General features: G+C 47.4%; 1 protein-coding gene across 2 annotated transcripts; it reads right to left on the bottom strand.

The window, feature by feature from the left end:
- Positions 1–22,512: 22,512 nt before the first annotated feature.
- LOC148394748 (janus kinase and microtubule-interacting protein 2-like) lies at positions 22,513–26,964 on the bottom strand. 2 transcript variants are annotated; one of them, XM_088380730.1, is made up of 10 exons: positions 26,678–26,964; positions 26,294–26,531; positions 25,863–26,056; positions 25,625–25,738; positions 24,122–25,393; positions 23,881–23,985; positions 23,624–23,736; positions 23,426–23,542; positions 23,093–23,203; positions 22,513–22,723 (listed from the first exon to the last, which is right to left on the bottom strand). In XM_088380730.1, exons 1-3 carry the CDS (start codon positions 26,852–26,854, stop codon positions 26,049–26,051), a joined length of 423 nt encoding a protein of 140 aa, XP_088236856.1. In that variant the 5' UTR covers positions 26,855–26,964; the 3' UTR covers positions 22,513–22,723; positions 23,093–23,203; positions 23,426–23,542; positions 23,624–23,736; positions 23,881–23,985; positions 24,122–25,393; positions 25,625–25,738; positions 25,863–26,048. The 2 variants fall into 2 exon arrangements, with proteins under 2 accessions (XP_088236856.1, XP_088236858.1); XM_088380732.1 differs by having other exon boundaries at positions 26,315–26,531.
- Positions 26,965–27,847: the final 883 nt, after the last annotated feature.

Below are 27,847 nucleotides of genomic sequence, written 5' to 3'. Positions count from 1 at the left end.
TTAATTTATTTAATGGGAAGAAGACTTATTTAGTTTAATTGATCTATTTTTGTTCCCTGGCAAAATTCGATTTGCTGCAATTCCAAATTTCCAAAGTGAATGAAGGAAAGAAGTCGTTTAAATTATGATTTTGTTTAAATACTAGGCATAGACACAAAATCTACGGCACAAAATGGGCAGACTTTACTTGTTTGAAGAGGACTGGTTACAAGACAGACTTTTCTGATTTATTTAATGGGAAGAGGACTTATTTAGTTTATTTAATCTATTTTTGTTCCCTGGCAAAATTGGATTTGCTGAAATTGTATTTTGCCAAATCTCGATTTGAGACCTGATAGGAAGTATTAAACGCTTAGTTAAATCAATACAAGTTGGTAATAAGAGCGAGTAATGTTGGTTGAACCGATGAATGAAGGTTGAAAGCAATTTAAATTATGACTTTGTATAAATACTAGAGTGGCTTATTCAAAACTAAGATTTATGTAATCTGTTTGTTCCCAGGCAAAATTGGATGTGATGCAATTCCAAATTTCACCACATGATGGTGCCCAATTTTGACTTCATAGGACATATTAAACACTTAGCTTGTTATTATGTTCAAGGTAATCAGATTTGTTTATCATTCTAATGGCCTCTTCAAAACTATTCTGGATTACTACTTTGGATCTATTCTACATTACTTGGCAACAACATACTCTGTAACAGATTAGGCAGTATAATCACATATGTTAACTTGAGAGTGCCCACACTCAATCTACTTATCGTGATGTGTTAAATCAATTACTGTTAGACATTATTTGTCTGATAATCTACCAAATCTTTGAATTGAAGAATTTGTGATTTAATTAATAGCTTGTTCAGGGTAATCAGACTTGTATATAATTCTAATGGCCTTCTTTTGAAAACTATTCTGAATTACAACTTTGGATCTTATATTACTTTGCAACAATCTACTCGGTGACAGATTAGGCAGTATAATCACATATGTTAACTTCAGTGCCCACACTGTATTTATTTATGGTTATTTGTTAAATCAAGTACTGTTAGACATGAAATAGGAAGTGTTTAACATAAATGTTATGGCTACTCACCATTGTAGCTCGCTCCTGGTCAATGATATGAGCCTCTTCTTGCAGTGGAAAACTTGCAGCCAACAAACACCGTGGAACCTAAAGGAATGAAATTAAACATTAACATTTCGCCTGGACCAACATTCACACGCGGCTACACTTCTGCTATTACAAACGTAAATCTCGTTAAACACAACGAGTGTTACTTACCGTGTACGCTCTAGGCAAAATTGGATGTGATGCAATTCCAAATCTATCTGAAACGGCAGTTAAAAGTAGAGTTACATCAAGTTTTCTTTTTTAATCAACACAATCATTTACAACCGTTGACCAGAAAGAATCGTCGAAATTCGACGTCCCCCACAAACGCCACGCTCACTCGCTTTTCAGGGCAACAAAAGTACTTCTTTTTAAAAACGATGAGTTGTACTTACCGTGTACGCTCTGGACGGTCCAGTTGCAAGCAGAAAATAAAAATATTTCTCTTGTTAGTCGTATGTTACCATCCGCTGTGTCTTTGTCAACATCGCCGCCATTTTCCTACTTCCTGCTGCGAGCCACGCCCACGGATTTAAATTTGGGCGGAAGCTCTTTCCATTGGCGTCGTTTTCGCGTATAGCAAATCCGATTGGTTGGGAAGGGGGCACGGTTATGCAGCCGAGGGGTCCTGTGATCGGTGGGATGTAAAGTAGGCGTCGACGTCACGTCCGCGTCACGTGACCACGACGTGGCAGACGTCATATAGCAACCGCTGTTTTGTTTAGTAGACTTACAGTTGTTATGCATTGACATAATGGCGCACACACCAAATAGATTTAAATAAATTAAATAATTCTTCTGCCCACTCTCTTTTAAACAAGTTAACTCTCCCCGCGGATTTGAATTCCGGCGAAAGTTACGCCCATCGACGTCACGTATGTCACGTGACCACGACGTGGCAGATGTCATATAGCAACTGCTGTTTTGTTTAGTAGATTTACAGTTGTTATGCATTGGCATAATGGTGTGCACTCAAAATAGATTTAAATAAATTAAATATTTCTTCTGCCCACTCCCTTTTAAACAAGTTAACTCTGCCCACGTCCATTGACGTCTTGTCTGCGTCACGTGACCACGACGTAGCGACGTCATATAGTAACCGCTGTTTTGATCAGTAGACTTACAGTTATTATGCGTTGACATAATGGCGCACTGGTTAGCATGGCCACCTCTTAAGCATGATGTTGCGGGTTCGACGCCTGATCAATGTTAGCATGGAGTGAGCTGAAGTGCATGGCGCTGAAGATTTGAATCTTTGAAATGCGCTGAGGTCTGACATATCAGGCAGAATGGTTTGCCATCACGTTCAACAAAAAATAGAAACTTTCCCACTCTGATTAAAACGTCCTGTGTTCATCTACGTATTTTCGTTTTGCTGTGCATCTTTTCCCTGCCATTTCGAGAGCCCAATTGACACTCATAGTTTAAAGAAATGTGTTTGCCCATCCTACTTTGTGGAATTTCACCACATGCGCTTTTGACCAAAATACCAAATTGAACTCAAGTGAAGCCAACACGCACAACCCCCCCCCCCCCCCCCACACACACACACACACAAATGTTGATATGAACATAAAAGAGCCGCATGCGGTTCGGGAGTTGCGGCTTGGCCAAACCTGTACTATACAACTTTATTTGTATAAAATTTTCACAACAGCTGTCACACAAACAAAGCGGGAAAAACCGAAGACGTGCGTGTTCCGCCCACGCTGGATTTATTTGTACCTTTGAAAAGACACCGTATTGCCGCAGATGTGGCAAAGAGTACTTTTGGGCATCTGAGACGGAAGGATGTCCAAAGCATCACGTCACCTGCTCTGGTAGGCATGGTGGTGGGACGTTGAGGTCAACCGCTTTGGGGTTGGCTGAATCTTTGATCGCAGGATGCCACACACTTGAAGACAGAAGCAGAAAAGCAGAGCTAAATGCAAAATGTACTCACCGGTGACTCCAATTTTTTTCCCCCCTGAAGAAACAGCTGGACGGGTGGCCCCGGCTGGCCAGTGGGACTCTTGTTATTCTGACCCTTTTTAGTGCGCGTTTGGGGCAACAACCGTTTTTTGTGGCGCTCTCTTCTGGTTCAAAAGTGCCCTGCATGTGAATTTGCTTTTCCTGCCTTCTGATTGGATGAGCGCCGGTGTGACGCGGTGCCTCTGTCACCGTGGCGGGGGGTATACGTTGGCATCGGAGCGTCTGCCAACGTCTGAGACCGGCTGGCAGTGTATCGGAGGTGTCGAGTGCGGTGCCGCTGGAGCTCACTCACCAGCTGGTGTTAGGGCCACAGAATGAAGGCCAAGGAGAAGAATAGAAAGAGAAACAGAAACTTCTCCTCCAATTGTTTGATTTGTCTCTTCTGAGCTTTGATGAATTCTTTCAGCTCTTTGTTCCTCTAGGACGGACAAATGGAAAGTGGCATTCAAAAGCCAGTAAGCGTGCAAGTAAGTGCCGGGCTGGCTTTGGGCCCTTACCTGTTGCGCGCTGTGCAGCAGATCCATTCTCTCTTGGAGGATGCAAGCGTCGCGCTCCCTCAACTCGCACATCAGGGCTCGCTTCCATTGGTCCACGGCGCTCCTAAGCTCTTCTCTCTGATCCGCCGTCAGCACGTCATTCACGCCAGCGTGGCTGGCTTTTTCGCCGTCCGTGGCGGGGCAGTCCCGCTGCGGTAGCGCCTCGTACAACATGGCCTCCAGCTCCAGGATCCTCTGGGCCGCAATCCTCGTCCATCAGTGGTCCGGCGGGAAATTTGAGGGCGGCTTACCTTATGAGCCTGGTCCATGGAACACTTCCTGAAGTCCAACTCTTCATCCAGGTAGCCCTTCTGCTTGCAGAACATATCCTAGCACAGCTCAAGGTCAGAATTGTTGGGGCACATTGCCGGAGTTCCCCTTGGCTGATGTCGCGTGTCTGTCTACCTTCTCACTTTCAATGTCCAACATCTTCTGTTGAAGTGCTGACTTGGTCACTTTGATGTATTCTAACCACTGAGGAAAGGCTGCTGTCACATAAGCAGAATGCGAGAGCGTGCGTGGACGTGCGCGTTACCTTCTCGGCTAGGGTGAGAAGGGTCCTGGCGTGAATCACGACCACCTGCTCCTCGTTGGTGAGATTCTGAGGGAGCCCAAAGGCACAGCGTCAACAAGCTTCTTTCAGCGCAAAGCCTTCCAAAAGTCACATTTGAGCCGCCGAGTCTCGTGGAGTGCGAACATAAGGAGTTCGACATACACTTACGGCGTTATAGCCCAGGATGTCCAGCTTCTTCATCAGATCACTGATGACGATGTCCGGGGGAAAGGCGCAAGGAGCAATGTAAGGTGTTCTGGGACCTCGGGTTAAGGTTAGGGTTGCGAGGGACGCCTTACGTACGCTCACGCCCTCGGCCTCGCACTAGATCTGCAAAGGGCTGAGGCCGTCTGGGAAACAGACTTGCAGAAACTTCAAGACGGGGGAGCGCCACTCCCTCTCCTGAAAGGCAGAGGCATGCATCCGTCCGTCCGTCCGTCCGTCCGTCACATCTCTGGCCTCAACACGCTTGTGCGAGTCTTCCCACCTCCAGCTCCAGGATGCGGAACTCAAGCAGTTCGTTTTGGTCTCGGATATCCTGGATGTGCTCTTTCAGACGCGCTTCTTCCGCCTCCATCCGCCTGACCTGAAAAGACAGTCAGACCTCATCTGCGGGGCTTCCCGACGGGTGTGACGCCAAGCGACTCCGCCCAGCGCCTTTCTTTCCGTCACCTTTTCGGCCACCTGCTGATTGCTCTGACGCAGCAGCTGCTTCTCCTCCACCCACTTGACATTCTAGAAGAGACAAACGCGTGGACAGCTTTGGAATGTTGTGTCATTTTCATCCACAAATTCTTTGGTTGACTGGAAAATGACATTTGCTTTTCTCCGCATTTTCCCAGCCACGTTCGGGGGGGGGGGGGTTGGTCCAGTAATGCCAGACGGATGAGTGACTGAAGAATGTAGCTATTTTGTCTGAGAAAAAGGTGTGCTCATTGATGAGCTTACCTGTCCTTGTTGCTTCAGCGCTGACTCCAGATCTGCTACTCTGCTTTGATAGTGACCCATTTCTACCATCAGCTTTTCTCTGGTCTGAAAGGAGGAGGAGGGAGGCTCCTCCTCCTCCTTTCAGACCAGAGAACACCCGAGGCTGGGTGAGAACGGGGAGGCTGCGACCCGGCCGGGGGTTGCGGGAAGGGGCGCCACCTTGATCTCCTTCTCGGCGTCGTAGTCCCCTTCGCTGGTCTGGGCTAGCAGAGCGTAGGCTCGTTGCAGCGCTTGATATTCTTGCGTCAGCTGGCGGTAGCGAAGCTCCGCCTCTTCATGCACACACCAATGCAACACAGCACTAGTACCAGAATCAGTCAGACCGGCGACAAAGCACCCGCGACGCAAAGACGAGTCCGATTCCAGGCTGAAGAGGAATGTTTGGTGCCAATACGCTGGCAGAAATGGCGGGCTACCTCTTCGGGTTCCGTGTCGGGGGTTCTGTCGGTGTGAAAAGACAAGGACGATCCGTCCGAGTCCACCAACACGTCTTCGTCGTAGCCGTAAAATGTTTCGATGACCTGCGGGCGCGGAAGCAAACATCTCTCTGAACAAACTGAAGCGACACCTCACGATGAATCGACGAGAGGAACGATAGCGAGAAAAAGGCCATTTCATCTTGCGCAACACCAAGCAGCCGCAAACAAACAGACTCACCTTGCAGGACCTCACGCTTTGTTCCTCCTCAGAGATTCTCGACGTCGGTATCGTAGCAGCAAATCTCTCTCCTGTCGACACAAATAATCCGCCTTTGAGATTCTTTGGATGCAAAGGGAACGAACGGCTCCGGCGCAGAAACAAACGCGACTCACAATGACATTTCTGACATGAGCTCCTGTCTCCAGAGCCTGAAAAACACGTCACCGGCGATGATTGGAGGGACGCTCGTCTTTTCCAAAAGTGACAACTACAGGGTGTGTCAGGGTTTTCCAGATTATCTTTATCGTATCATTGTGTTGCTTTGACTTTGACTGCGACCTGTAATAAATAATATTATTTATCCCTTATTTATCCCTATCGCTTATCCCTTCCTACACAAAGTCGTAAAACACCCCTTGCTATGTTTTGACTAGAGGTCAAGGGCTTCCTCTATTCAATCCACTCTTACACCCACCCTGTTTCTCTTAATTAAAATGCTCGTGCAGGAGCCGAGAGTCAGACTTCATTCGTACAACGGATGGACTCTCCACCTGCAGGTGTCCAAAAGAACTTACTTGTCTCCCGTGTGGTTCTTGCAAAATAAGTTGGAGCGAGCGCAACTCTAACAGGGTGCATTTTGCCACTAGCTGCCTACGGACAATGACGTCGCGCTCGCGGCTCATGGTTGACGGGCTGAGCAGCCGGGCAAGTCCGTCGTTTTCAGCGCACAGCGAGTGGCAAAGGCGCTGACAAAACGGGAGCTTAGAGCTGCTGAAAACGGCAAAACAAGTCTAAAGCGTGTTCAAACGCGTGCGCACAATGCTCCTGCTTGAAAGGTCGGAATTTAAGGGGCCAATTTTTTGGATGGCGGCCGCCGGCCAAGCTTTGGACGGAAAAGGTTTCCTGGCGACAGCGAGCGAGCGCGGCGCTGCCGTACGTGCACCGAGTCGCCTGCCTGAAGACCTTGGACAAGTCGTCGATGATGTGCCGCTGCTCCACAACTTGAAGGAACTCCATTTCACCGTCCTGCTGGCCGCAACCGCGGTCCAGGTCATTGAGCGAACTAGGCCTTCTCTGTGGAACACAAATGCAGTGGACTCTGTTGGCACGCCGCCGTTGTCCGCGTCGACTTACCAAGCTTGCCATCTCCTCGTTCTCCTGGGTGACAAAGCGCACTTTGTTTTCAAGGCGACACAGCACCAGCGAGAGTTCTTCATTCTTCCTGCTCAGGCGTTTGTTTTTGTACAGGAGTGGCAGAAACTGGCTTTCTGTTTCTCTCAGTCGCTTTAGCTGCAAGCATGAAGTGCGGGATGTGAAAGACGCACAACACGCGGGCCAGAACGTATCCATTCCTTTTGCATCGGTTTGAACGGAATCGTGGCTTTGGCTCCCAATAAAAGACATCTACCAGGCAACCGACTCGCCGCGCCGCTCAACTAATAAGCAAGCGCAATGGGTGCCTCGCTGGATGGCGCGCATCAAACGTAGCGCAAACCTTCAAGCGTGCCGTCAATAAATTACCAGTTCATTGCGCTCTTCAGAAAGCAGGGCGTTTCGATCCTCCAGTTTCCTGATGACTGCGCTGAGCTCAGCGATTTTCAGATGAAACCGTCGCGTGTCCCGATCCTCCTGAGACTGAAAACGCCCCGCAACACACACACACAAGCACTCGTACAAAGTTCAAAACTGTTTTTGTGCTACCTTCCTCCAGCAACGAACTAAGTCATGCGTACTGCAAGTGTGTGATGAGGTGGCTTACGCAATGAAGAGGATTGCTAGTAGCGGCGTTGACCCCACTTCCAGGGTAGTTTAGGCCCGCCCTTTGGGAATCCCTCAGGGCAGCGATCTGCTGCTCGGCAGCCTGAGTCTGCAGCTGAAGGCGGTGGACGTGGCCGGCCCCAGGGCTTCATCCAAAACACTAACCGCTCTGTCTTTCAGCTTGATCTCATCCGTCTGGATGTACAAACGGGGAGCACTCAGGCAGGCGGGCAAACTCATTTGCCAGAATTGTGACAAAAACAAAGAGAGCAACCGGCCAATTTTTTTCTTGAATCGACTAGAACACCTTTGCTGTGACAAAAGCGAAGCGAGCAACCGGACATTTTCTTCTTGTGAAATAGAATAGAATAGAATGCCTTAGGTGTCATTGCACTGCAGGTATACAACGAAATTGGGAACATAGCCACGCACCGCGCATCTGATCAGTCCTACCAGTCGGCGGATCTCCCTCTCGCAGTCTCTCTTGGTTCGGCTCAGCTCCTCCCGATGCTGGTGATGAGCCGATCGGAGCTCGGCCGCTCGGGACTGCCAGGCCTGCTGGGCCGCTGCCAGGGCTTCTTCCGCGCTCCTGGTGGAGGCGACACCGCTCGGTCTCCCGACACCGCCGCGTCTCCTCCACCTCCGCCAGCAAAGCGCCCCCCCTCCTCACCTGAGCAGACATTGCGCCACACCGGGCCGTTGAGACCGCAACGGAGCGCCGCGACGCTTACTGGGGACAAGCTACACAATACGGTAGCGGCCGCATCGAAGCCCGACGTGGCGTGCGGATAGTCAGACACGAATAGAGCGGATCACCTTGTCCATGGAGCCGTCCCTCAGGCTGAGGACCAAGGCATTCAGTCGCTGGATCTCTCCATCTTTGATTTTGATCACTCTCATCAGCTCCATTTCATGCTGCCGCAGTAATGTCTCCCTGGTAATGGCTAACTCTTTCTGCTTCTCCTCATGGAGTTTGCTTTTGAGTTCCGTCATGGCGGCGGTGGCACGGTGGTGCTCCGCCCGCAGGTCCTGACTTCTCTCTCTCTCCAGACAGCTGACCTGACATGACTTAGACTTAGACTTAGACAAACTTTATTGTCATCTTGTCTGCACATGGTGCATACAAAACGAAATTCCGTTGCATACGTCTTACAACAAAGTAGTGATATTGCAGTTGAATAGAAGTAACATATCCTATGAAAATATATATATATATACATATACTATATATATATATATATATATTAAAAATAAGTATAAAGTGCAGCAGTGATAATTATGCAATAGTGCAAGTAGGCAAAACAGTATTCAAGAGTGTGCAGAGGAATGCTAAACCATGTATTAAACTTCTATTTAAAGGGTTTATACAAGTTCAGTAAAGTTGGTAGTGCGAGATAGTGCAAGATAGAGGTCCGTAGTGTCATAAAGTACAGTTCTGTGAATGTGTGATGCAGAGTTCAGTTTAGAGCTCAACAGTTCTAGTGTTCAACAGTCTGATGACAGCAGGGAAAAAGCTGTTGCAGAACCTGGTGGACCTGCAGCGGATGCTGCAAACCTCTTCCCAGAGGGCAGCAGGGAGAACAGTCCATGGTGGGGGTGTGATGGGTCATTGATGATGTTACGGGCACGGGACATGCAGCGCTGAGATGAGATGTCCTGAATGGAGGGAAGAGGAGCCCCTATGATCCTCTCTGCTGTCCTCACCACTCTCCTCACGTTCTTCCAATCGGAGGCGGTGCAGCCTCCACACCACACAGAGAGACAGCTTGTCAGAATGCTCTCTATGGTGCTCCTGTAGAACGTCCTCATGATGGGTGGGGGCAGGTGGGCTCTCCTCATCCTCCGCAGGAAGTACAAGCGCTTCTGTGCCCTCTTGACCAGTGCCGTAGTGTTCATAGTCCAGGTGAGGTCTTCTGTGATGTGGACCCCCAGGAATTTGGTGGTGCTGACCACCTCCACAGCTGGGCTGTTGATGATCAGTGGAGCGTGGTGAGGCTGTTTTTTCCTGAAGTCGACGATGATCTCCTTCATCTTCTCCTCATTCAGGATCAGGCTGTTTTCTCTGCACCAGCCCACCAGCTGCTCCACCTCCTCTCTGTAGTCCAGGTCGTTGTTGTCTCTGATGAGCCCCACCACCGTTGTGTCGTCTGCTGACTTCACGATGTGATTGGTGGTGAACCTGAGGACGCAGTCGTGTGTCATCAGGGTGCACAGCAGGGGGCTCAGGACGCAGCCTTGAAGGGAGCCTGTGCTGAGGGTGATGACATCAGAGGTGTTCTGTCCGACCCGGACTGACTGAGGTCTGTTGGTGAGGAAGTCTAGCAGCCAGTTGCGAAGGGGGGTGTTGAAGCCCAGGTGTTCCAATTTTCCTACCAGATGCTGTGGGATGATGGTGTTAAACGCTGAGCTGAAGTCCAGGAACAGCCTCCGCACATGGGTGTTCTTCTCCTCCAGGTGAGCCAGGCTCAGGTAAAGAACGGAGGAGATGGCGTCCTGAGTGGAGCGGTTTTGCCGGTCGGCAAACTGGAACGGGTCAAATAATAGGGGGAGTCTGGAAACGATGTGACCTTTAAGCAGCCTTTCGAAGCACTTCATCATAGCCGGAGTCAGTGCAACAGGCCGGTAATCATTAAATGAGGTGATTTGAGGTTTCTTCGGCACCGGAATGATGGAGGCAGTCTTAAAGCACGCCGGCACTGTGGCTTGGCCCAGCGAGGTGTTAAAAATGTCTGTGATGACCCCAGCCAGATGACTTGCACATTCCCTGAACACACGCCCAGGAATGTTGTCGGGGCCAGGGGCCTTACAGGGGTTGACTCTCCTCAGGGTCTTCAACACATCGGCGGAGTCAAGGCAGAGTACCTCCTCTTCCTGATGGGGGACAGTTTTAACTGCTGGAGTGCCGTTTAGTGCCTCGAACCTCCCAAAGAAGTTATTTAGACCATTTAGAAAGTCAGCATCAACTACACCCACCGGGGGGGGGGGGAGAGTGAGTTGTAGTCTGTAATCGCCCGTATGCCTTGCCACATACTCCTGATGTTTTTGACGTCGTGAAAACGATCCTGAAATTTTCGACTGCGGTCTCGCTTCGCTATCCTGATGGCACGGTTCAAGTTGACTCTCGCTGTCCTCAGTGTCTCCTTGTCGCCAGACTTGAAGGCAGAGTTCCGCGCTCGTAGCGTTTGACGTACCTCCTCAGTCATCCAGGGTCGTTGGTTGCCCCGGGTGATGATATTCTTAGTGGTGCTGACGTCCTCGGTGCATTTGTTGATGTAGGCTGACACAGTCATGGCACACGCATGTCTAATCTACATCGGGAAAACTTGGAGGGAGGGAGGGAGGGAGGGAGGCAGGCAGGGAGGCAGGCAGTGTCTGTCTGTTGAGGTTTTCACCTTGTTCTTCTCCTGCTGAAGTTCTAACTGGACGTCCATCAGTTTGGTTCTCAGCTCGTCATTGGCGGCCTGAAGGGCGTCCGTTCGCTCCGCCTTGGCCCGCCCTGCCGGAGCTCGTTTGGACATCTCTTACTCGAGTCTCGCCCGGTCGTCAGTCAGAGATCACAACATTTGTACCTGGAGAGCACAAACGCAGCGCTGTTTTCCACTGGCTTCGAACTCAACTTCAATCGGTACCGTAACTTACAACATCATAAACATAGAACTAGCTTGACTTATTCATTGAATAAATGCATTTGGTTCTTCAAAACTGCATCACGCAACATAGCGTGACCGAGACGGCCGTTATCCACCTGCGTGAAGTTATTTGGTGAAATGAATGAGATGTTTAAGACACCATCGTTCTGTCTCTATGTAGATGAAGGGAAATAATCGATTGCTGAAGGTCCAAAGGTGTTGTCAAGTCAAGTCAAGTCAAATTTATTTGTATAGCCCTAAATCACAAACAGTCTCAAAGGGCTTCACATAGCCAAAAATTGACAATTATTCTCAAAGCATCCCCTGATCATAAGCTCCCAAAAGGACAAGATAAAAAAGATTTGTGATAAACAAATAAACATATTAGTTATTAGTGACATATTTGTGATAGACATATTATGCAGGATAATCACATATGTAAACGTGACTGCCCACACTGTATTTATTTATGGTTATTTGTTAAATCGAGTACTGTTAGACATGAAATAGGAAGTGTTTAACATAAATGGAAGACGAAAGGGGTACTCACCATTGTAGCTCCTGCTGGTCAATGATACGAGCCTCTTCTTGCAGTGGAAAACATACAGCCAACAAACACCGTGGAACCTAAAGGAATGAAATTAAACATTAACATTTAGCCTCAACCAACATTCACAGATACAACGCAACGCAAACTACACAAACGTAAATCTTTTTAAACACAATGAGTTGTACTTACCGTGTACGCTCTAGACGGTCCACTTGCAAGCAGAAAATAAAGATATTTCTGTTGATAATCGTCGTGTTTGTATCCGGTGTCTCGCTCAAGGCCATTGCGCCCACAGATTTGAATTTTGGCGAGAGTTCAGCCTATTGACGTCATTTCCGCGGTGTAATACCCGCATATCTGAAACGGCAAAGTTAAGAGTAGAGTTAAATAAAGTTTTTAGTCAACGCAATAATTTACAACCGTTGACCAGTCGAAATAATCGTCGAAATTTGGCGTCTGTGGCTGGAAGCAGACGCCGAGTTCGACATTCCTCCCAAACGCCACACTCCCTCGCTTTTCAGGGCTAAAAAAACCCAGTTGTAATTACCTTGTACGCTCTAGACGGTCAAGTTGCAAGCTGAAAACAAAAATATTTGCCTTGTTAGTCATCGTGTTACTAACCGCTGTATCTTGTTTGCCAGAATTGCCGCTTTCCTACTTCTTGTTGCAAGCCACGCCCACGGATTATAATTTTGCCGTGAGTTCCGCCTATTGACGTCATGTCCGCGTCACATGACTGCGACGTAATATTATCTAAAACTGTTTGTGCGGTATTGTGTTGTTCTGTGCGGTATTGTGTTATTCTGTGCGGCGTCGTGTTGTTCTGTGCGGCGTCGTGTTGTTCAGTGCGACGTCGTGTTGTTCAGTGCGGCATGGTGTTGTTCAGTGCGGCATGGTGTTGTTCAGTGCGGCATGGTGTTGTTCAGTGCGGCATAATGTTGTTCAGTGCGGCATAATGTTGTTCAGTGCGGCATGGTGTTGTTCAGTGCGGCATGGTGTTGTTCAGTGCGGCATAATGTTGTTCAGTGCGCCATAATGTTGTTCAGTGCGGCATGGTGTTGTTCAGTGCGGGATGGTGTTGTTCAGTGCAGGATGGTGTTGTTCAGTGCGGCATGGTGTTGTTCAATGCGGCATGGTGTTGTTCAGTGCGGGATGGTGTTGTTCAGTGCGGCATGGTGTTGTTCAGTGCGGCATAATGTTGTTCAGTGCGGCATGGTGTTGTTCAGTGCGGCATGGTGTTGTTCAGTGCGGCATGGTGTTGTTCAGTGCGGCATGGTGTTGTTCAGTGCGGCATGGTGTTGTTCAGTCCGGGATGGTGTTGTTCAATGCGGGATGGTGTTGTTCAGTGCGGGGTGGTGTTGTTCAGTGCGGGATGGTGTTGTTCAGTGCGGCATGGTGTTGTTCAATGCGGCATGGTGTTGTTCAGTGCGGGATGGTGTTGTTCATTGCGGCATGGTGTTGTTCAGTGCGGCATGGTGTTGTTCAGTGCGGCATGGTGTTGTTCAGTGCGGCATGGTGTTGTTCAGTGCGGCAAAATGTTGTTCAGTGCGGCATGGTGTTGTTCAGTGTGGAAAGGTGTTGTTCAGTGCAGGATGGTGTTGTTCAGTGCGGCATGGTGTTGTTCAATGCAGGATCGTGTTGTTCAGTGCAGCATAATGTTGTTCAGTGCAGCATGGTGTTGTTCAGTGCGGCATTCAGTGCAGGATGGTGTTGTTCAGTGCAGGATGGTGTTGTTCAGTGCGGCATGGTGTTGTTCAATGCAGGATCGTGTTGTTCAGTGCAGCATAATGTTGTTCAGTGCAGCATGGTGTTGTTCAGTGCGGCATGGTGTTGTTCAATGCGGCATGGTGTTGTTCACTGCGGGATGGTGTTGTTCAATGCGGGATCGTGTTGTTCAGTGCGGCATAATGTTGTTCAGTGCAGCATGGTGTTGTTCAGTGCGGCATGGTGTTGTTCAGTGCGACATAATGTTGTTCAGTGCGGCATAATGTTGTTCAGTGCGGCATAATGTTGTTCAGTGCGGCATGGTGTTGTTCAGTGCGGCATGGTGTTGTTCAGTGCGGCATGGTGTTGTTCAGTGCAGGATGGTGTTGTTCAGTGCGGCATGGTGTTGTTCAATGCGGCATGGTGTTGTTCAGTGCGGGATGGTGTTGTTCAGTGCAGGATGGTGTTGTTCAGTGCGGCATGGTGTTGTTCAGTGCGGAATGGTGTTGTTCAGTGCGGCATGGTGTTGTTCAGTGCGGCATGGTGTTGTTCAGTGAAGGATGGTGTTGTTCAATGCAGGATCGTGTTGTTCAGTGCGGCATGGTGTTGTTCAGTGCGGCATGGTGTTGTTCAGTGCGGCATAATGTTGTTCAGTGCGGCATGGTGTTGTTCAGTGCGGAATGGTGTTGTTCAGTGCGGCATGGTGTTGTTCAGTGCGGGATGGTGTTGTTCAATGCGGGATGGTGTTGTTCAGTGCGGGGTGGTGTTGTTCAGTGCAGGATGGTGTTGTTCAGTGCAGGATGGTGCTGTTCAGTGCGGCATGGTGTTGTTCAATGCAGGATCGTGTTGTTCAGTGCAGCATAATGTTGTTCAGTGCAGCATGGTGTTGTTCAGTGCGGCATGGTGTTGTTCAATGCGGCATGGTGTTGTTCAGTGCGGGATGGTGTTGTTCAGTGCGGCATGGTGTTTTTCAGTGCGGCATAATGTTGTTCAGTGCAGCATGGTGTTGTTCAGTGCGGCATGGTGTTGTTCAGTGCGACATAATGTTGTTCAGTGCGACATAATGTTGTTCAGTGCGGCATGGTGTTGTTCAGTGCGGCATGGTGTTGTTCAGTGCGGCATGGTGTTGTTCAGTGCGGCATGGTGTTGTTCAGTGCAGGATGGTGTTGTTCAGTGCAGGATGGTGTTGTTCAATGCGGCATGGTGTTGTTCAGTGCGGGATGGTGTTGTTCAGTGCAGGATGGTGTTGTTCAGTGCGGCATGGTGTTGTTCAATGCGGCATGGTGTTGTTCAGCGCGGCATGGTGTTGTTCAATGCGGCATGGTGTTGTTCAATGCGGCATGGTGTTGTTCAGTGCGGCATGGTGTTTTTCAGTGCGGAATGGTGTTGTTCAGTGCGGCATGGTGTTGTTCAGTGCGGGATGGTGTTGTTCAGTGCGGCATGGTGTTGCTCAGTGCGGCATGGTGTTGTTCAGTGCGGGATGGTGTTGTTCATTGCGGCATGGTGTTGTTCAGTGCGGCATGGTGTTGTTCAGTGCGGCATGGTGTTGTTCAGTGCGGGATGGTGTTGTTCAGTGCGCCATAATGTTGTTCAGTGCGGCATGGTGTTGTGTTGTTCAATGCGGCATGGTGTTGTTCAGTGCGGCATGGTGTTGTTCAGTGCGGAATGGTGTTGTTCAGTGCGGCATGGTGTTGTTCAGTGCGGGATGGTGTTGTTCAGTGCGGCATGGTGTTGCTCAGTGCGGCATGGTGTTGTTCAGTGCGGGATGGTGTTGTTCATTGCGGCATGGTGTTGTTCAGTGCGGCATGGTGTTGTTCAGTGCGGCATGGTGTTGTTCAGTGCGGGATGGTGTTGTTCAGTGCGCCATAATGTTGTTCAGTGCGGCATGGTGTTGTTCAATGCGGCATGGTGTTGTTCAGTTCGGGATGGTGTTGTTCAGTGCAGCATGGTGTTGTTCAATGCGGGATCGTGTTTTTCAGTGCGGCATGGTGTTGTTCAGTGCGGCATGGTGTTGTTCAGTGCAGCATAATGTTGTTCAGTGCGGCATGGTGTTGTTCAGTGCGGAATGGTGTTGTTCAGTGCGGCATGGTGTTGTTCAGTGCGGCATGGTGTTGTTCAGTGCGGCATGGTGTTGTTCAGTGCGGCATGGTGTTGTTCAGTGCGGGATGTGTTCAATGCGGGATCGTGTTGTTCAGTGCGGCATGGTGTTGTTCAGTGCGGCATGGTGTTGTTCAGTGCGGCATGGTGTTGTTCAGTGCGGCATGGTGTTGTTCATTTCGGCATAATGTTGTTCAGTGCGGCATAATGTTGTTTAGTGCGGCATGGTGTTGTTCAGTGCGGGATGGTGTTGTTCAGTGCGTTATAATGTTGTTCAGTGCGGCATGGTGTTGTTCAGTGCGGCATGGTGTTGTTCAGTGCGGCATGGTGTTGTTCAGTGCGGCATAATGTTGTTCAGTGCGGCATAATGTTGTTCAGTGCGGCATGGTGTTGTTCAGTGCGGCATGGTGTTGTTCAGTGCGGCATGGTGTTGTTCAGTGCGGCATAATGTTGTTCAGTGCGGCATATTGTTGTTCAGTGCGGCATGGTGTTGTTCAGTGCGGGATGGTGTTGTTCAGTGCGGGATGGTGTTGTTCAGTGCGGCATGGTGTTCAATGCGGAATGGTGTTGTTCAGTGCAGGATGGTGTTGTTCAGTGCGGCATGGTGCTGTTCAGTGCGGCATAATGTTGTTCAGTGCGGCATGGTGTTGTTCAGTGCGGCATGGTGTTGTTCAGTGCGGCATGGTGTTGTTCAGTGCGGCATGGTGTTGTTCAGTGCGGCATAATGTTGTTCAGTGCGGCATGGTGTTGTTCAGTGCGGCATGGTGTTGTTCAGTGCGGCATAATGTTCAGTGCGGCATAATGTTGTTCAGTGCGGCATGGTGTTGTTCAGTGCGGGATGGTGTTGTTCAGTGCAGGATGGTGTTGTTCAGTGCGGCATGGTGTTCAGTGCGGGATGGTGTCTTTCAGTGCGGCATGGTGTCGTTCAGTGCGGCATGGTGTCTTTCAGTGCGGCATGGTGTCGTTCAGTGAGGCATGGTGTTGTTCAGTGCGGCATGGTGTTGTTTAGTGCGGCATGGTGTTGTTCAGTGCGGGATGGTGTTGTTCAGTGTGGCATGGTGTTCAGTGCGGCATGGTGTTGTTCAGTGCGGTATCGTGTTGTTCAGTGCGGTATCGTGTTTCTCAGTGCGGTATCGTGTTGTTCAGTGCAGTATCGTTGTGTTGTTCGTATTGTGTTGTGTTGTTCGTAATGTGTTGTGTTGTTCGTATTGTGTTGTGTTGTTCGTATTGTGTTGTGTTGTTCGTATTGTGTTGTGTTGTTCATATTGTGTTGAGTTGTTCGTATTGTGTTGTGTTGTTCGTATTGTGTTGCCTTTAACACTTAGCCTCTAACACTTAGCCTCTAACACTTAGCCTCTAGCATCTAGAAGGTAAATAAATAGGAAGGAAGGACTCACCGGTGACGTCTTCGCCCACGTCCAAGCGTTGTACTTTGTATTTTCATCCTTCTGACAGTGGAAAACATAGCCAACAAACACCGTGGAACCTAAACGAATGAAAGAAAACTATCATTTGGCCACAACCAACATTCACAGATACAACACAATGTGACGTGCGGGGTTGAGGTTAAAGGTTGAGTGAAGGGCCCTCGTTTTAAACTACTTTTTTGAAAAGGATTGGGAACAAGTAAGACGTATTTAATTTATTTAATGGGAAGTAGTAAGAGCTATTGAATTTAATCTATGTATTATATTCTATTGTATTGTATTCTGTTGTATTCTTTTGGATTGTATTCACACTAACCCCACTAAAACTTCAGCCCACAAAAACTCGCCTCTGGCGCCTAGCCTCTGGCACTTAGCCTCTAACACTTAGCCTTTAACACTTAGCCTTTAACACTTAGCCTTTAACACTTAGCCTTTAACACTTAGCCTAGAAGGTGAATAAATAGGGTTAAAGGTTGAGTGAAGGGACCTCGTTTTAAACTACTTTTTTGAAAAGGAGTGGGAACAAGTAAGACGTATTTAATTTATTTAATGGGAAGTAGTAAGACTTATTAAATTTATTTAATCTACTTTTCTTCCCAGGCAAAATTTGATGTGCTGCAATTCCAAATTTCCAAAGTGAATGAAGGAATGAAGTCCTTTAAATTATGATTTTGTATGAATACTAGGCATTAACACAAAATCGACGGCACAAAATGGGCAGACTTTACTTGTTTGAAAAGGACTGGTTACAAGACAGACTTTTTTAATTTATTTAATGGGAAGAAGACTTATTTAGTTTAATTGATCTATTTTTGTTCCCTGGCAAAATTCGATTTGCTGCAATTCCAAATTTCCAAAGTGAATGAAGGAAAGAAGTCGTTTAAATTATGATTTTGTTTAAATACTAGGCATAGACACAAAATCTACGGCACAAAATGGGCAGACTTTACTTGTTTGAAGAGGACTGGTTACAAGACAGACTTTTCTGATTTATTTAATGGGAAGAAGACTTATTTAGTTTATTTAATCTATTTTTGTTCCCTGGCAAAATTGGATTTGCTGAAATTGTATTTTGCCAAATCTTGCCTTGAGACCTGATAGGAAGTATTAAACGCTTAGTTAAATCAATACAAGTTGGTAATAAGAGCGAGTAATGTTGGTTGAACCGATGAATGAAGGTTGAAAGCAATTTAAATTATGACTTTGTATAAATACTAGATATTAACAGAACATCTACTGCGCGAAATGGGCAGAGTTTACTTGTTTGAGAAGGAGTGGCTTATTCAAAACTAAGATTTATGTAATCTGTTTGTTCCCAGGCAAAATTGGATGTGATGCAATTCCAAATTTCACCACATGACGGTGCCCAATTTCGACTTCATAGGACATATTAAACACTTAGCTTGTTATTATGTTCAAGGTAATCAGATTTGTTTATTATTCTAATGGCCTCTTCAAAACTATTCTGGATTACTACTTTGGATCTATTCTACATTACTTGGCAACAACATACTCTGTAACAGATTAGGCAGTATAATCATATATGTTAACTTGAGAGTGCCCACACTCAATCTACTTATCGTGATGTGTTAAATCAATTACTGTTAGACATTATTTGTCTGATAATCTACCAAATCTTTGAATTGAAGAATTTGTGATTTAATTAATAGCTTGTTGTTATGTTCAGGGTAATCAGACTTGTATATAATTCTAATGGCCTTCTTTTGAAAACTATTCTGAATTACAACTTTGGATCTTATATTACTTTGCAACAATCTACTCGGTGACAGATTAGGCAGTATAATCACATATGTTAACTTCAGTGCCCACACTGTATTTATTTATGGTTATTTGTTAAATCAAGTACTGTTAGACATGAAATAGGAAGTGTTTAACATAAATGTTATGGCTACTCACCATTGTAGCTCGCTCCTGGTCAATGATACGAGCCTCTTCTTGCAGTGGAAAACTTGCAGCCAACAAACACCGTGGAACCTAAAGGAATGAAATTAAACATTAACATTTCGCCTCGACCAATTTTCACACGTACAACGCAACGCGGCTACACTTCTGCTATTACAAACGTAAATCTCCTTAAACACAATGAGTGTTACTTACCGTGTACGCTCTAGACGGTCCAGTTGCAAGCAGAAAATAAAGATATTTCTGTTGATAATCGTCGCTGCTCAGTGGCTCACGGCCATCGCGCCAACAGATTTGAATTTTGGCGGAGGTTCGGGCAATTACGTCATATCCGCGGCACATGACTGCGACGTAATACCCGCTTATCTGAAACGGCAGTTAAAAGTAGAGTTACATCAAGTTTTCTTGGAACCTAAACGAATGAAAGAAAACTATCATTTGGCCACAACCAACATTCACAGATACAACACAACGTGCGGGGTTGAGGTTAAAGATTGAGTGAAGGGCCCTCGTTTTAAACTACTGTTTTGAAAAGGAGTGGAAACAAGTAAGACGTATTTAATTTATTTAATGGGAAGTAGTAAGACTTATTAAATTTATTTAATCTACTTTTCTTCCCAGGCAAAATTTGATGTGCTGCAATTCCAAATTTCCAAAGTGAATGAAGGAATGAAGTCCTTTAAATTATGATTTTGTATAAATACTAGGCATAAACACAAAATCGACGGCACAAAATGGGCAGACTTTACTTGTTTGAAAAGGACTGGTTACAAGACAGACTTTTTTAATTTATTTAATGGGAAGAAGACTTATTTAGTTTAATTGATCTATTTTTGTTCCCTGGCAAAATTCGATTTGCTGCAATTCCAAATTTCCAAAGTGAATGAAGGAAAGAAGTCGTTTAAATTATGATTTTGTTTAAATACTAGGCATAGACACAAAATCTACGGCACAAAATGGGCAGACTTTACTTGTTTGAAGAGGACTGGTTACAAGACAGACTTTTCTGATTTATTTAATGGGAAGAGGACTTATTTAGTTTATTTAATCTATTTTTGTTCCCTGGCAAAATTGGATTTGCTGAAATTGTATTTTGCCAAATCTCGATTTGAGACCTGATAGGAAGTATTAAACGCTTAGTTAAATCAATACAAGTTGGTAATAAGAGCGAGTAATGTTGGTTGAACCGATGAATGAAGGTTGAAAGCAATTTAAATTATGACTTTGTATAAATACTAGATATTAACAGAACATCTACTGCGCAAAATGGGCAGAGTTTACTTGTTTGAGAAGGAGTGGCTTATTCAAAACTAAGATTTATGTAATCTGTTTGTTCCCAGGCAAAATTGGATGTGATGCAATTCCAAATTTCACCACATGATGGTGCCCAATTTTGACTTCATAGGACATATTAAACACTTAGCTTGTTATTATGTTCAAGGTAATCAGATTTGTTTATCATTCTAATGGCCTCTTCAAAACTATTCTGGATTACTACTTTGGATCTATTCTACATTACTTGGCAACAACATACTCTGTAACAGATTAGGCAGTATAATCACATATGTTAACTTGAGAGTGCCCACACTCAATCTACTTATCGTGATGTGTTAAATCAATTACTGTTAGACATTATTTGTCTGATAATCTACCAAATCTTTGAATTGAAGAATTTGTGATTTAATTAATAGCTTGTTCAGGGTAATCAGACTTGTATATAATTCTAATGGCCTTCTTTTGAAAACTATTCTGAATTAAAACTTTGGATCTTATATTACTTTGCAACAATCTACTCGGTGACAGATTAGGCAGTATAATCACATATGTTAACTTCAGTGCCCACACTGTATTTATTTATGGTTATTTGTTAAATCAAGTACTGTTAGACATGAAATAGGAAGTGTTTAACATAAATGTTATGGCTACTCACCATTGTAGCTCGCTCCTGGTCAATGATATGAGCCTCTTCTTGCAGTGGGAAACTTGCAGCCAACAAACACCGTGGAACCTAAAGGAATGAAATTAAACATTAACATTTCGCCTGGACCAACATTCACACGCGGCTACACTTCTGCTATTACAAACGTAAATCTCCTTAAACACAACGAGTGTTACTTACCGTGTACGCTCTAGGCAAAATTGGATGTGATGCAATTCCAAATCTATCTGAAACGGCAGTTAAAAGTAGAGTTACATCAAGTTTTCTTTTTTAATCAACACAATCATTTACAACCGTTGACCAGAAAGAATCGTCGAAATTCGACGTCCCCCACAAACGCCACGCTCACTCGCTTTTCAGGGCAACAAAAGTACTTCTTTTTAAAAACGATGAGTTGTACTTACCGTGTACGCTCTGGACGGTCCAGTTGCAAGCAGAAAATAAAAATATTTCTCTTGTTAGTCGTATGTTACCATCCGCTGTGTCAACATCGCCGCCATTTTCCTACTTCCTGCTGCGAGCCACGCCCACGGATTTAAATTTGGGCGGAAGCTCTTTCCATTGGCGTCGTTTTCGCGTATAGCAAATCCGATTGGTTGGGAAGGGGGCACGGTTATGCAGCCGAGGGGTCCTGTGATCGGTGGGATGTAAAGTAGGCGTCGACGTCACGTCCGCGTCACGTGACCACGACGTGGCAGACGTCATATAGCAACCGCTGTTTTGTTTAGTAGACTTACAGTTGTTATGCATTGACATAATGGCGCACACACCAAATAGATTTAAATAAATTAAATAATTCTTCTGCCCACTCTCTTTTAAACAAGTTAACTCTCCCCGCGGATTTGAATTCCGGCGAAAGTTACGCCCATCGACGTCACGTATGTCACGTGACCACGACGTGGCAGATGTCATATAGCAACTGCTGTTTTGTTTAGTAGATTTACAGTTGTTATGCATTGGCATAATGGTGTGCACTCAAAATAGATTTAAATAAATTAAATATTTCTTCTGCCCACTCCCTTTTAAACAAGTTAACTCTGCCCACGTCCATTGACGTCTTGTCTGCGTCACGTGACCACGACGTAGCGACGTCATATAGTAACCGCTGTTTTGATCAGTAGACTTACAGTTATTATGCGTTGACATAATGGCGCACTGGTTAGCATGGCCACCTCTTAAGCATGATGTTGCGGGTTCGACGCCTGATCAATGTTAGCATGGAGTGAGCTGAAGTGCATGGCGCTGAAGATTTGAATCTTTGAAATGCGCTGAGGTCTGACATATCAGGCAGAATGGTTTGCCATCACGTTCAACAAAAAATAGAAACTTTCCCACTCTGATTAAAACGTCCTGTGTTCATCTACGTATTTTCGTTTTGCTGTGCATCTTTTCCCTGCCATTTCGAGAGCCCAATTGACACTCATAGTTTAAAGAAATGTGTTTGCCCATCCTACTTTGTGGAATTTCACCACATGCGCTTTTGACCAAAATACCAAATTGAACTCAAGTGAAGCCAACACGCACAACCCCCCCCCCCCCTCCCACACACACACACACACACACAAATGTTGATATGAACATAAAAGAGCCGCATGCGGTTCGGGAGTTGCGGCTTGGCCAAACCTGTACTATACAACTTTATTTGTATAAAATTTTCACAACAGCTGTCACACAAACAAAGCGGGAAAAACCGAAGACGTGCGTGTTCCGCCCACGCTGGATTTATTTGCACCTTTGAAAAGACACCGTATTGCCGCAGATGTGGCAAAGAGTACTTTTGGGCATCTGAGACGGAAGGATGTCCAAAGCATCACGTCACCTGCTCTGGTAGGCATGGTGGTGGGACGTTGAGGTCAACCGCTTTGGGGTTGGCTGAATCTTTGATCGCAGGATGCCACACACTTGAAGACAGAAGCAGAAAAGCAGAGCTAAATGCAAAATGTACTCACCGGTGACTCCAATTTTTTTCCCCCCTGAAGAAACAGCTGGACGGGTGGCCCCGGCTGGCCAGTGGGACTCTTGTTATTCTGACCCTTTTTAGTGCGCGTTTGGGGCAACAACCGTTTTTTGTGGCGCTCTCTTCTGGTTCAAAAGTGCCCTGCATGTGAATTTGCTTTTCCTGCCTTCTGATTGGATGAGCGCCGGTGTGACGCGGTGCCTCTGTCACCGTGGCGGGGGGTATACGTTGGCATCGGAGCGTCTGCCAACGTCTGAGACCGGCTGGCAGTGTATCGGAGGTGTCGAGTGCGGTGCCGCTGGAGCTCACTCACCAGCTGGTGTTAGGGCCACAGAATGAAGGCCAAGGAGAAGAATAGAAAGAGAAACAGAAACTTCTCCTCCAATTGTTTGATTTGTCTCTTCTCCTCCACCCACTTGACATTCTAGAAGAGACAAACGCGTGGACAGCTTTGGAATGTTGTGTTATTTTCATCCACAAATTCTTTGGTTGACTGGAAAATGACATTTGCTTTTCTCCGCATTTTCCCAGCCACGTTCGGGGGGGGGGGGGGCCGGGGGGTTGGTCCAGTAATGCCAGACGGATGAGTGACTGAAGAATGTAGCTATTTTGTCTGAGAAAAAGGTGTGCTCATTGATGAGCTTACCTGTCCTTGTTGCTTCAGCGCTGACTCCAGATCTGCTACTCTGCTTTGATAGTGACCCATTTCTACCATCAGCTTTTCTCTGGTCTGAAAGGAGGAGGAGGGAGGCTCCTCCTCCTCCTTTCAGACCAGAGAACACCCGAGGCTGGGTGAGAACGGGGAGGCTGCGACCCGGCCGGGGGTTGCGGGAAGGGGCGCCACCTTGATCTCCTTCTCGGCGTCGTAGTCCCCTTCGCTGGTCTGGGCTAGCAGAGCGTAGGCTCGTTGCAGCGCTTGATATTCTTGCGTCAGCTGGCGGTAGCGAAGCTCCGCCTCTTCATGCACACACCAATGCAACACAGCACTAGTACCAGAATCAGTCAGACCGGCGACAAAGCACCCGCGACGCAAAGACGAGTCCGATTCCAGGCTGAAGAGGAATGTTTGGTGCCAATACGCTGGCAGAAATGGCGGGCTACCTCTTCGGGTTCCGTGTCGGGGGTTCTGTCGGTGTGAAAAGACAAGGACGATCCGTCCGAGTCCACCAACACGTCTTCGTCGTAGCCGTAAAATGTTTCGATGACCTGCGGGCGCGGAAGCAAACATCTCTCTGAACAAACTGAAGCGACACCTCACGATGAATCGACGAGAGGAACGATAGCGAGAAAAAGGCCATTTCATCTTGCGCAACACCAAGCAGCCGCAAACAAACAGACTCACCTTGCAGGACCTCACGCTTTGTTCCTCCTCAGAGATTCTCGACGTCGGTATCGTAGCAGCAAATCTCTCTCCTGTCGACACAAATAATCCGCCTTTGAGATTCTTTGGATGCAAAGGGAACGAACGGCTCCGGCGCAGAAACAAACGCGACTCACAATGACATTTCTGACATGAGCTCCTGTCTCCAGAGCCTGAAAAACACGTCACCGGCGATGATTGGAGGGACGCTCGTCTTTTCCAAAAGTGACAACTACAGGGTGTGTCAGGGTTTTCCAGATTATCTTTATCGTATCATTGTGTTGCTTTGACTTTGACTGCGACCTGTAATAAATAATATTATTTATCCCTTATTTATCCCTATCGCTTATCCCTTCCTACACAAAGTCGTAAAACACCCCTTGCTATGTTTTGACTAGAGGTCAAGGGCTTCCTCTATTCAATCCACTCTTACACCCACCCTGTTTCTCTTAATTAAAATGCTCGTGCAGGAGCCGAGAGTCAGACTTCATTCGTACAACGGATGGACTCTCCACCTGCAGGTGTCCAAAAGAACTTACTTGTCTCCCGTGTGGTTCTTGCAAAATAAGTTGGAGCGAGCGCAACTCTAACAGGGTGCATTTTGCCACTAGCTGCCTACGGACAATGACGTCGCGCTCGCGGCTCATGGTTGACGGGCTGAGCAGCCGGGCAAGTCCGTCGTTTTCAGCGCACAGCGAGTGGCAAAGGCGCTGACAAAACGGGAGCTTAGAGCTGCTGAAAACGGCAAAACAAGTCTAAAGCGTGTTCAAACGCGTGCGCACAATGCTCCTGCTTGAAAGGTCGGAATTTAAGGGGCCAATTTTTTGGATGGCGGCCGCCGGCCAAGCTTTGGACGGAAAAGGTTTCCTGGCGACAGCGAGCGAGCGCGGCGCTGCCGTACGTGCACCGAGTCGCCTGCCTGAAGACCTTGGACAAGTCGTCGATGATGTGCCGCTGCTCCACAACTTGAAGGAACTCCATTTCACCGTCCTGCTGGCCGCAACCGCGGTCCAGGTCATTGAGCGAACTAGGCCTTCTCTGTGGAACACAAATGCAGTGGACTCTGTTGGCACGCCGCCGTTGTCCGCGTCGACTTACCAAGCTTGCCATCTCCTCGTTCTCCTGGGTGACAAAGCGCACTTTGTTTTCAAGGCGACACAGCACCAGCGAGAGTTCTTCATTCTTCCTGCTCAGGCGTTTGTTTTTGTACAGGAGTGGCAGAAACTGGCTTTCTGTTTCTCTCAGTCGCTTTAGCTGCAAGCATGAAGTGCGGGATGTGAAAGACGCACAACACGCGGGCCAGAACGTATCCATTCCTTTTGCATCGGTTTGAACGGAATCGTGGCTTTGGCTCCCAATAAAAGACATCTACCAGGCAACCGACTCGCCGCGCCGCTCAACTAATAAGCAAGCGCAATGGGTGCCTCGCTGGATGGCGCGCATCAAACGTAGCGCAAACCTTCAAGCGTGCCGTCAATAAATTACCAGTTCATTGCGCTCTTCAGAAAGCAGGGCGTTTCGATCCTCCAGTTTCCTGATGACTGCGCTGAGCTCAGCGATTTTCAGATGAAACCGTCGCGTGTCCCGATCCTCCTGAGACTGAAAACGCCCCGCAACACACACACACAAGCACTCGTACAAAGTTCAAAACTGTTTTTGTGCTACCTTCCTCCAGCAACGAACTAAGTCATGCGTACTGCAAGTGTGTGATGAGGTGGCTTACGCAATGAAGAGGATTGCTAGTAGCGGCGTTGACCCCACTTCCAGGGTAGTTTAGGCCCGCCCTTTGGGAATCCCTCAGGGCAGCGATCTGCTGCTCGGCAGCCTGAGTCTGCAGCTGAAGGCGGTGGACGTGGCCGGCCCCAGGGCTTCATCCAAAACACTAACCGCTCTGTCTTTCAGCTTGATCTCATCCGTCTGGATGTACAAACGGGGAGCACTCAGGCAGGCGGGCAAACTCATTTGCCAGAATTGTGACAAAAACAAAGAGAGCAACCGGCCAATTTTTTTCTTGAATCGACTAGAACACCTTTGCTGTGACAAAAGCGAAGCGAGCAACCGGACATTTTCTTCTTGTGAAATAGAATAGAATAGAATGCCTTAGGTGTCATTGCACTGCAGGTATACAACGAAATTGGGAACATAGCCACGCACCGCGCATCTGATCAGTCCTACCAGTCGGCGGATCTCCCTCTCGCAGTCTCTCTTGGTTCGGCTCAGCTCCTCCCGATGCTGGTGATGAGCCGATCGGAGCTCGGCCGCTCGGGACTGCCAGGCCTGCTGGGCCGCTGCCAGGGCTTCTTCCGCGCTCCTGGTGGAGGCGACACCGCTCGGTCTCCCGACACCGCCGCGTCTCCTCCACCTCCGCCAGCAAAGCGCCCCCCCTCCTCACCTGAGCAGACATTGCGCCACACCGGGCCGTTGAGACCGCAACGGAGCGCCGCGACGCTTACTGGGGACAAGCTACACAATACGGTAGCGGCCGCATCGAAGCCCGACGTGGCGTGCGGATAGTCAGACACGAATAGAGCGGATCACCTTGTCCATGGAGCCGTCCCTCAGGCTGAGGACCAAGGCATTCAGTCGCTGGATCTCTCCATCTTTGATTTTGATCACTCTCATCAGCTCCATTTCATGCTGCCGCAGTAATGTCTCCCTGGTAATGGCTAACTCTTTCTGCTTCTCCTCATGGAGTTTGCTTTTGAGTTCCGTCATGGCGGCGGTGGCACGGTGGTGCTCCGCCCGCAGGTCCTGACTTCTCTCTCTCTCCAGACAGCTGACCTGACATGACTTAGACTTAGACTTAGACAAACTTTATTGTCATCTTGTCTGCACATGGTGCATACAAAACGAAATTCCGTTGCATACGTCTTACAACAAAGTAGTGATATTGCAGTTGAATAGAAGTAACATATCCTATGAAAATATATATATATACATATACTATATATATATATATATATATATTAAAAATAAGTATAAAGTGCAGCAGTGATAATTATGCAATAGTGCAAGTAGGCAAAACAGTATTCAAGAGTGTGCAGAGGAATGCTAAACCATGTATTAAACTTCTATTTAAAGGGTTTATACAAGTTCAGTAAAGTTGGTAGTGCGAGATAGTGCAAGATAGAGGTCCGTAGTGTCATAAAGTACAGTTCTGTGAATGTGTGATGCAGAGTTCAGTTTAGAGCTCAACAGTTCTAGTGTTCAACAGTCTGATGACAGCAGGGAAAAAGCTGTTGCAGAACCTGGTGGACCTGCAGCGGATGCTGCAAACCTCTTCCCAGAGGGCAGCAGGGAGAACAGTCCATGGTGGGGGTGTGATGGGTCATTGATGATGTTACGGGCACGGGACATGCAGCGCTGAGATGAAATGTCCTGAATGGAGGGAAGAGGAGCCCCTATGATCCTCTCTGCTGTCCTCACCACTCTCCTCACGTTCTTCCAATCGGAGGCGGTGCAGCCTCCACACCACACAGAGAGACAGCTTGTCAGAATGCTCTCTATGGTGCTCCTGTAGAACATCCTCATGATGGGTGGGGGCAGGTGGGCTCTCCTCATCCTCCGCAGGAAGTACAAGCGCTTCTGTGCCCTCTTGACCAGTGCCGTAGTGTTCATAGTCCAGGTGAGGTCTTCTGTGATGTGGACCCCCAGGAATTTGGTGGTGCTGACCACCTCCACAGCTGGGCTGTTGATGATCAGTGGAGC

Source organism: Syngnathus floridae, chromosome 7 (assembly GCF_059516105.1).
Source record: "Syngnathus floridae isolate MCC-2025c chromosome 7, RoL_Sflo_1.0, whole genome shotgun sequence".
Lineage (NCBI taxonomy): Eukaryota > Metazoa > Chordata > Actinopteri > Syngnathiformes > Syngnathidae > Syngnathus > Syngnathus floridae.
The sequence above is the reverse complement of the archived record's forward strand: the minus strand, read 5'-3'. Positions and strand labels throughout refer to the sequence as shown.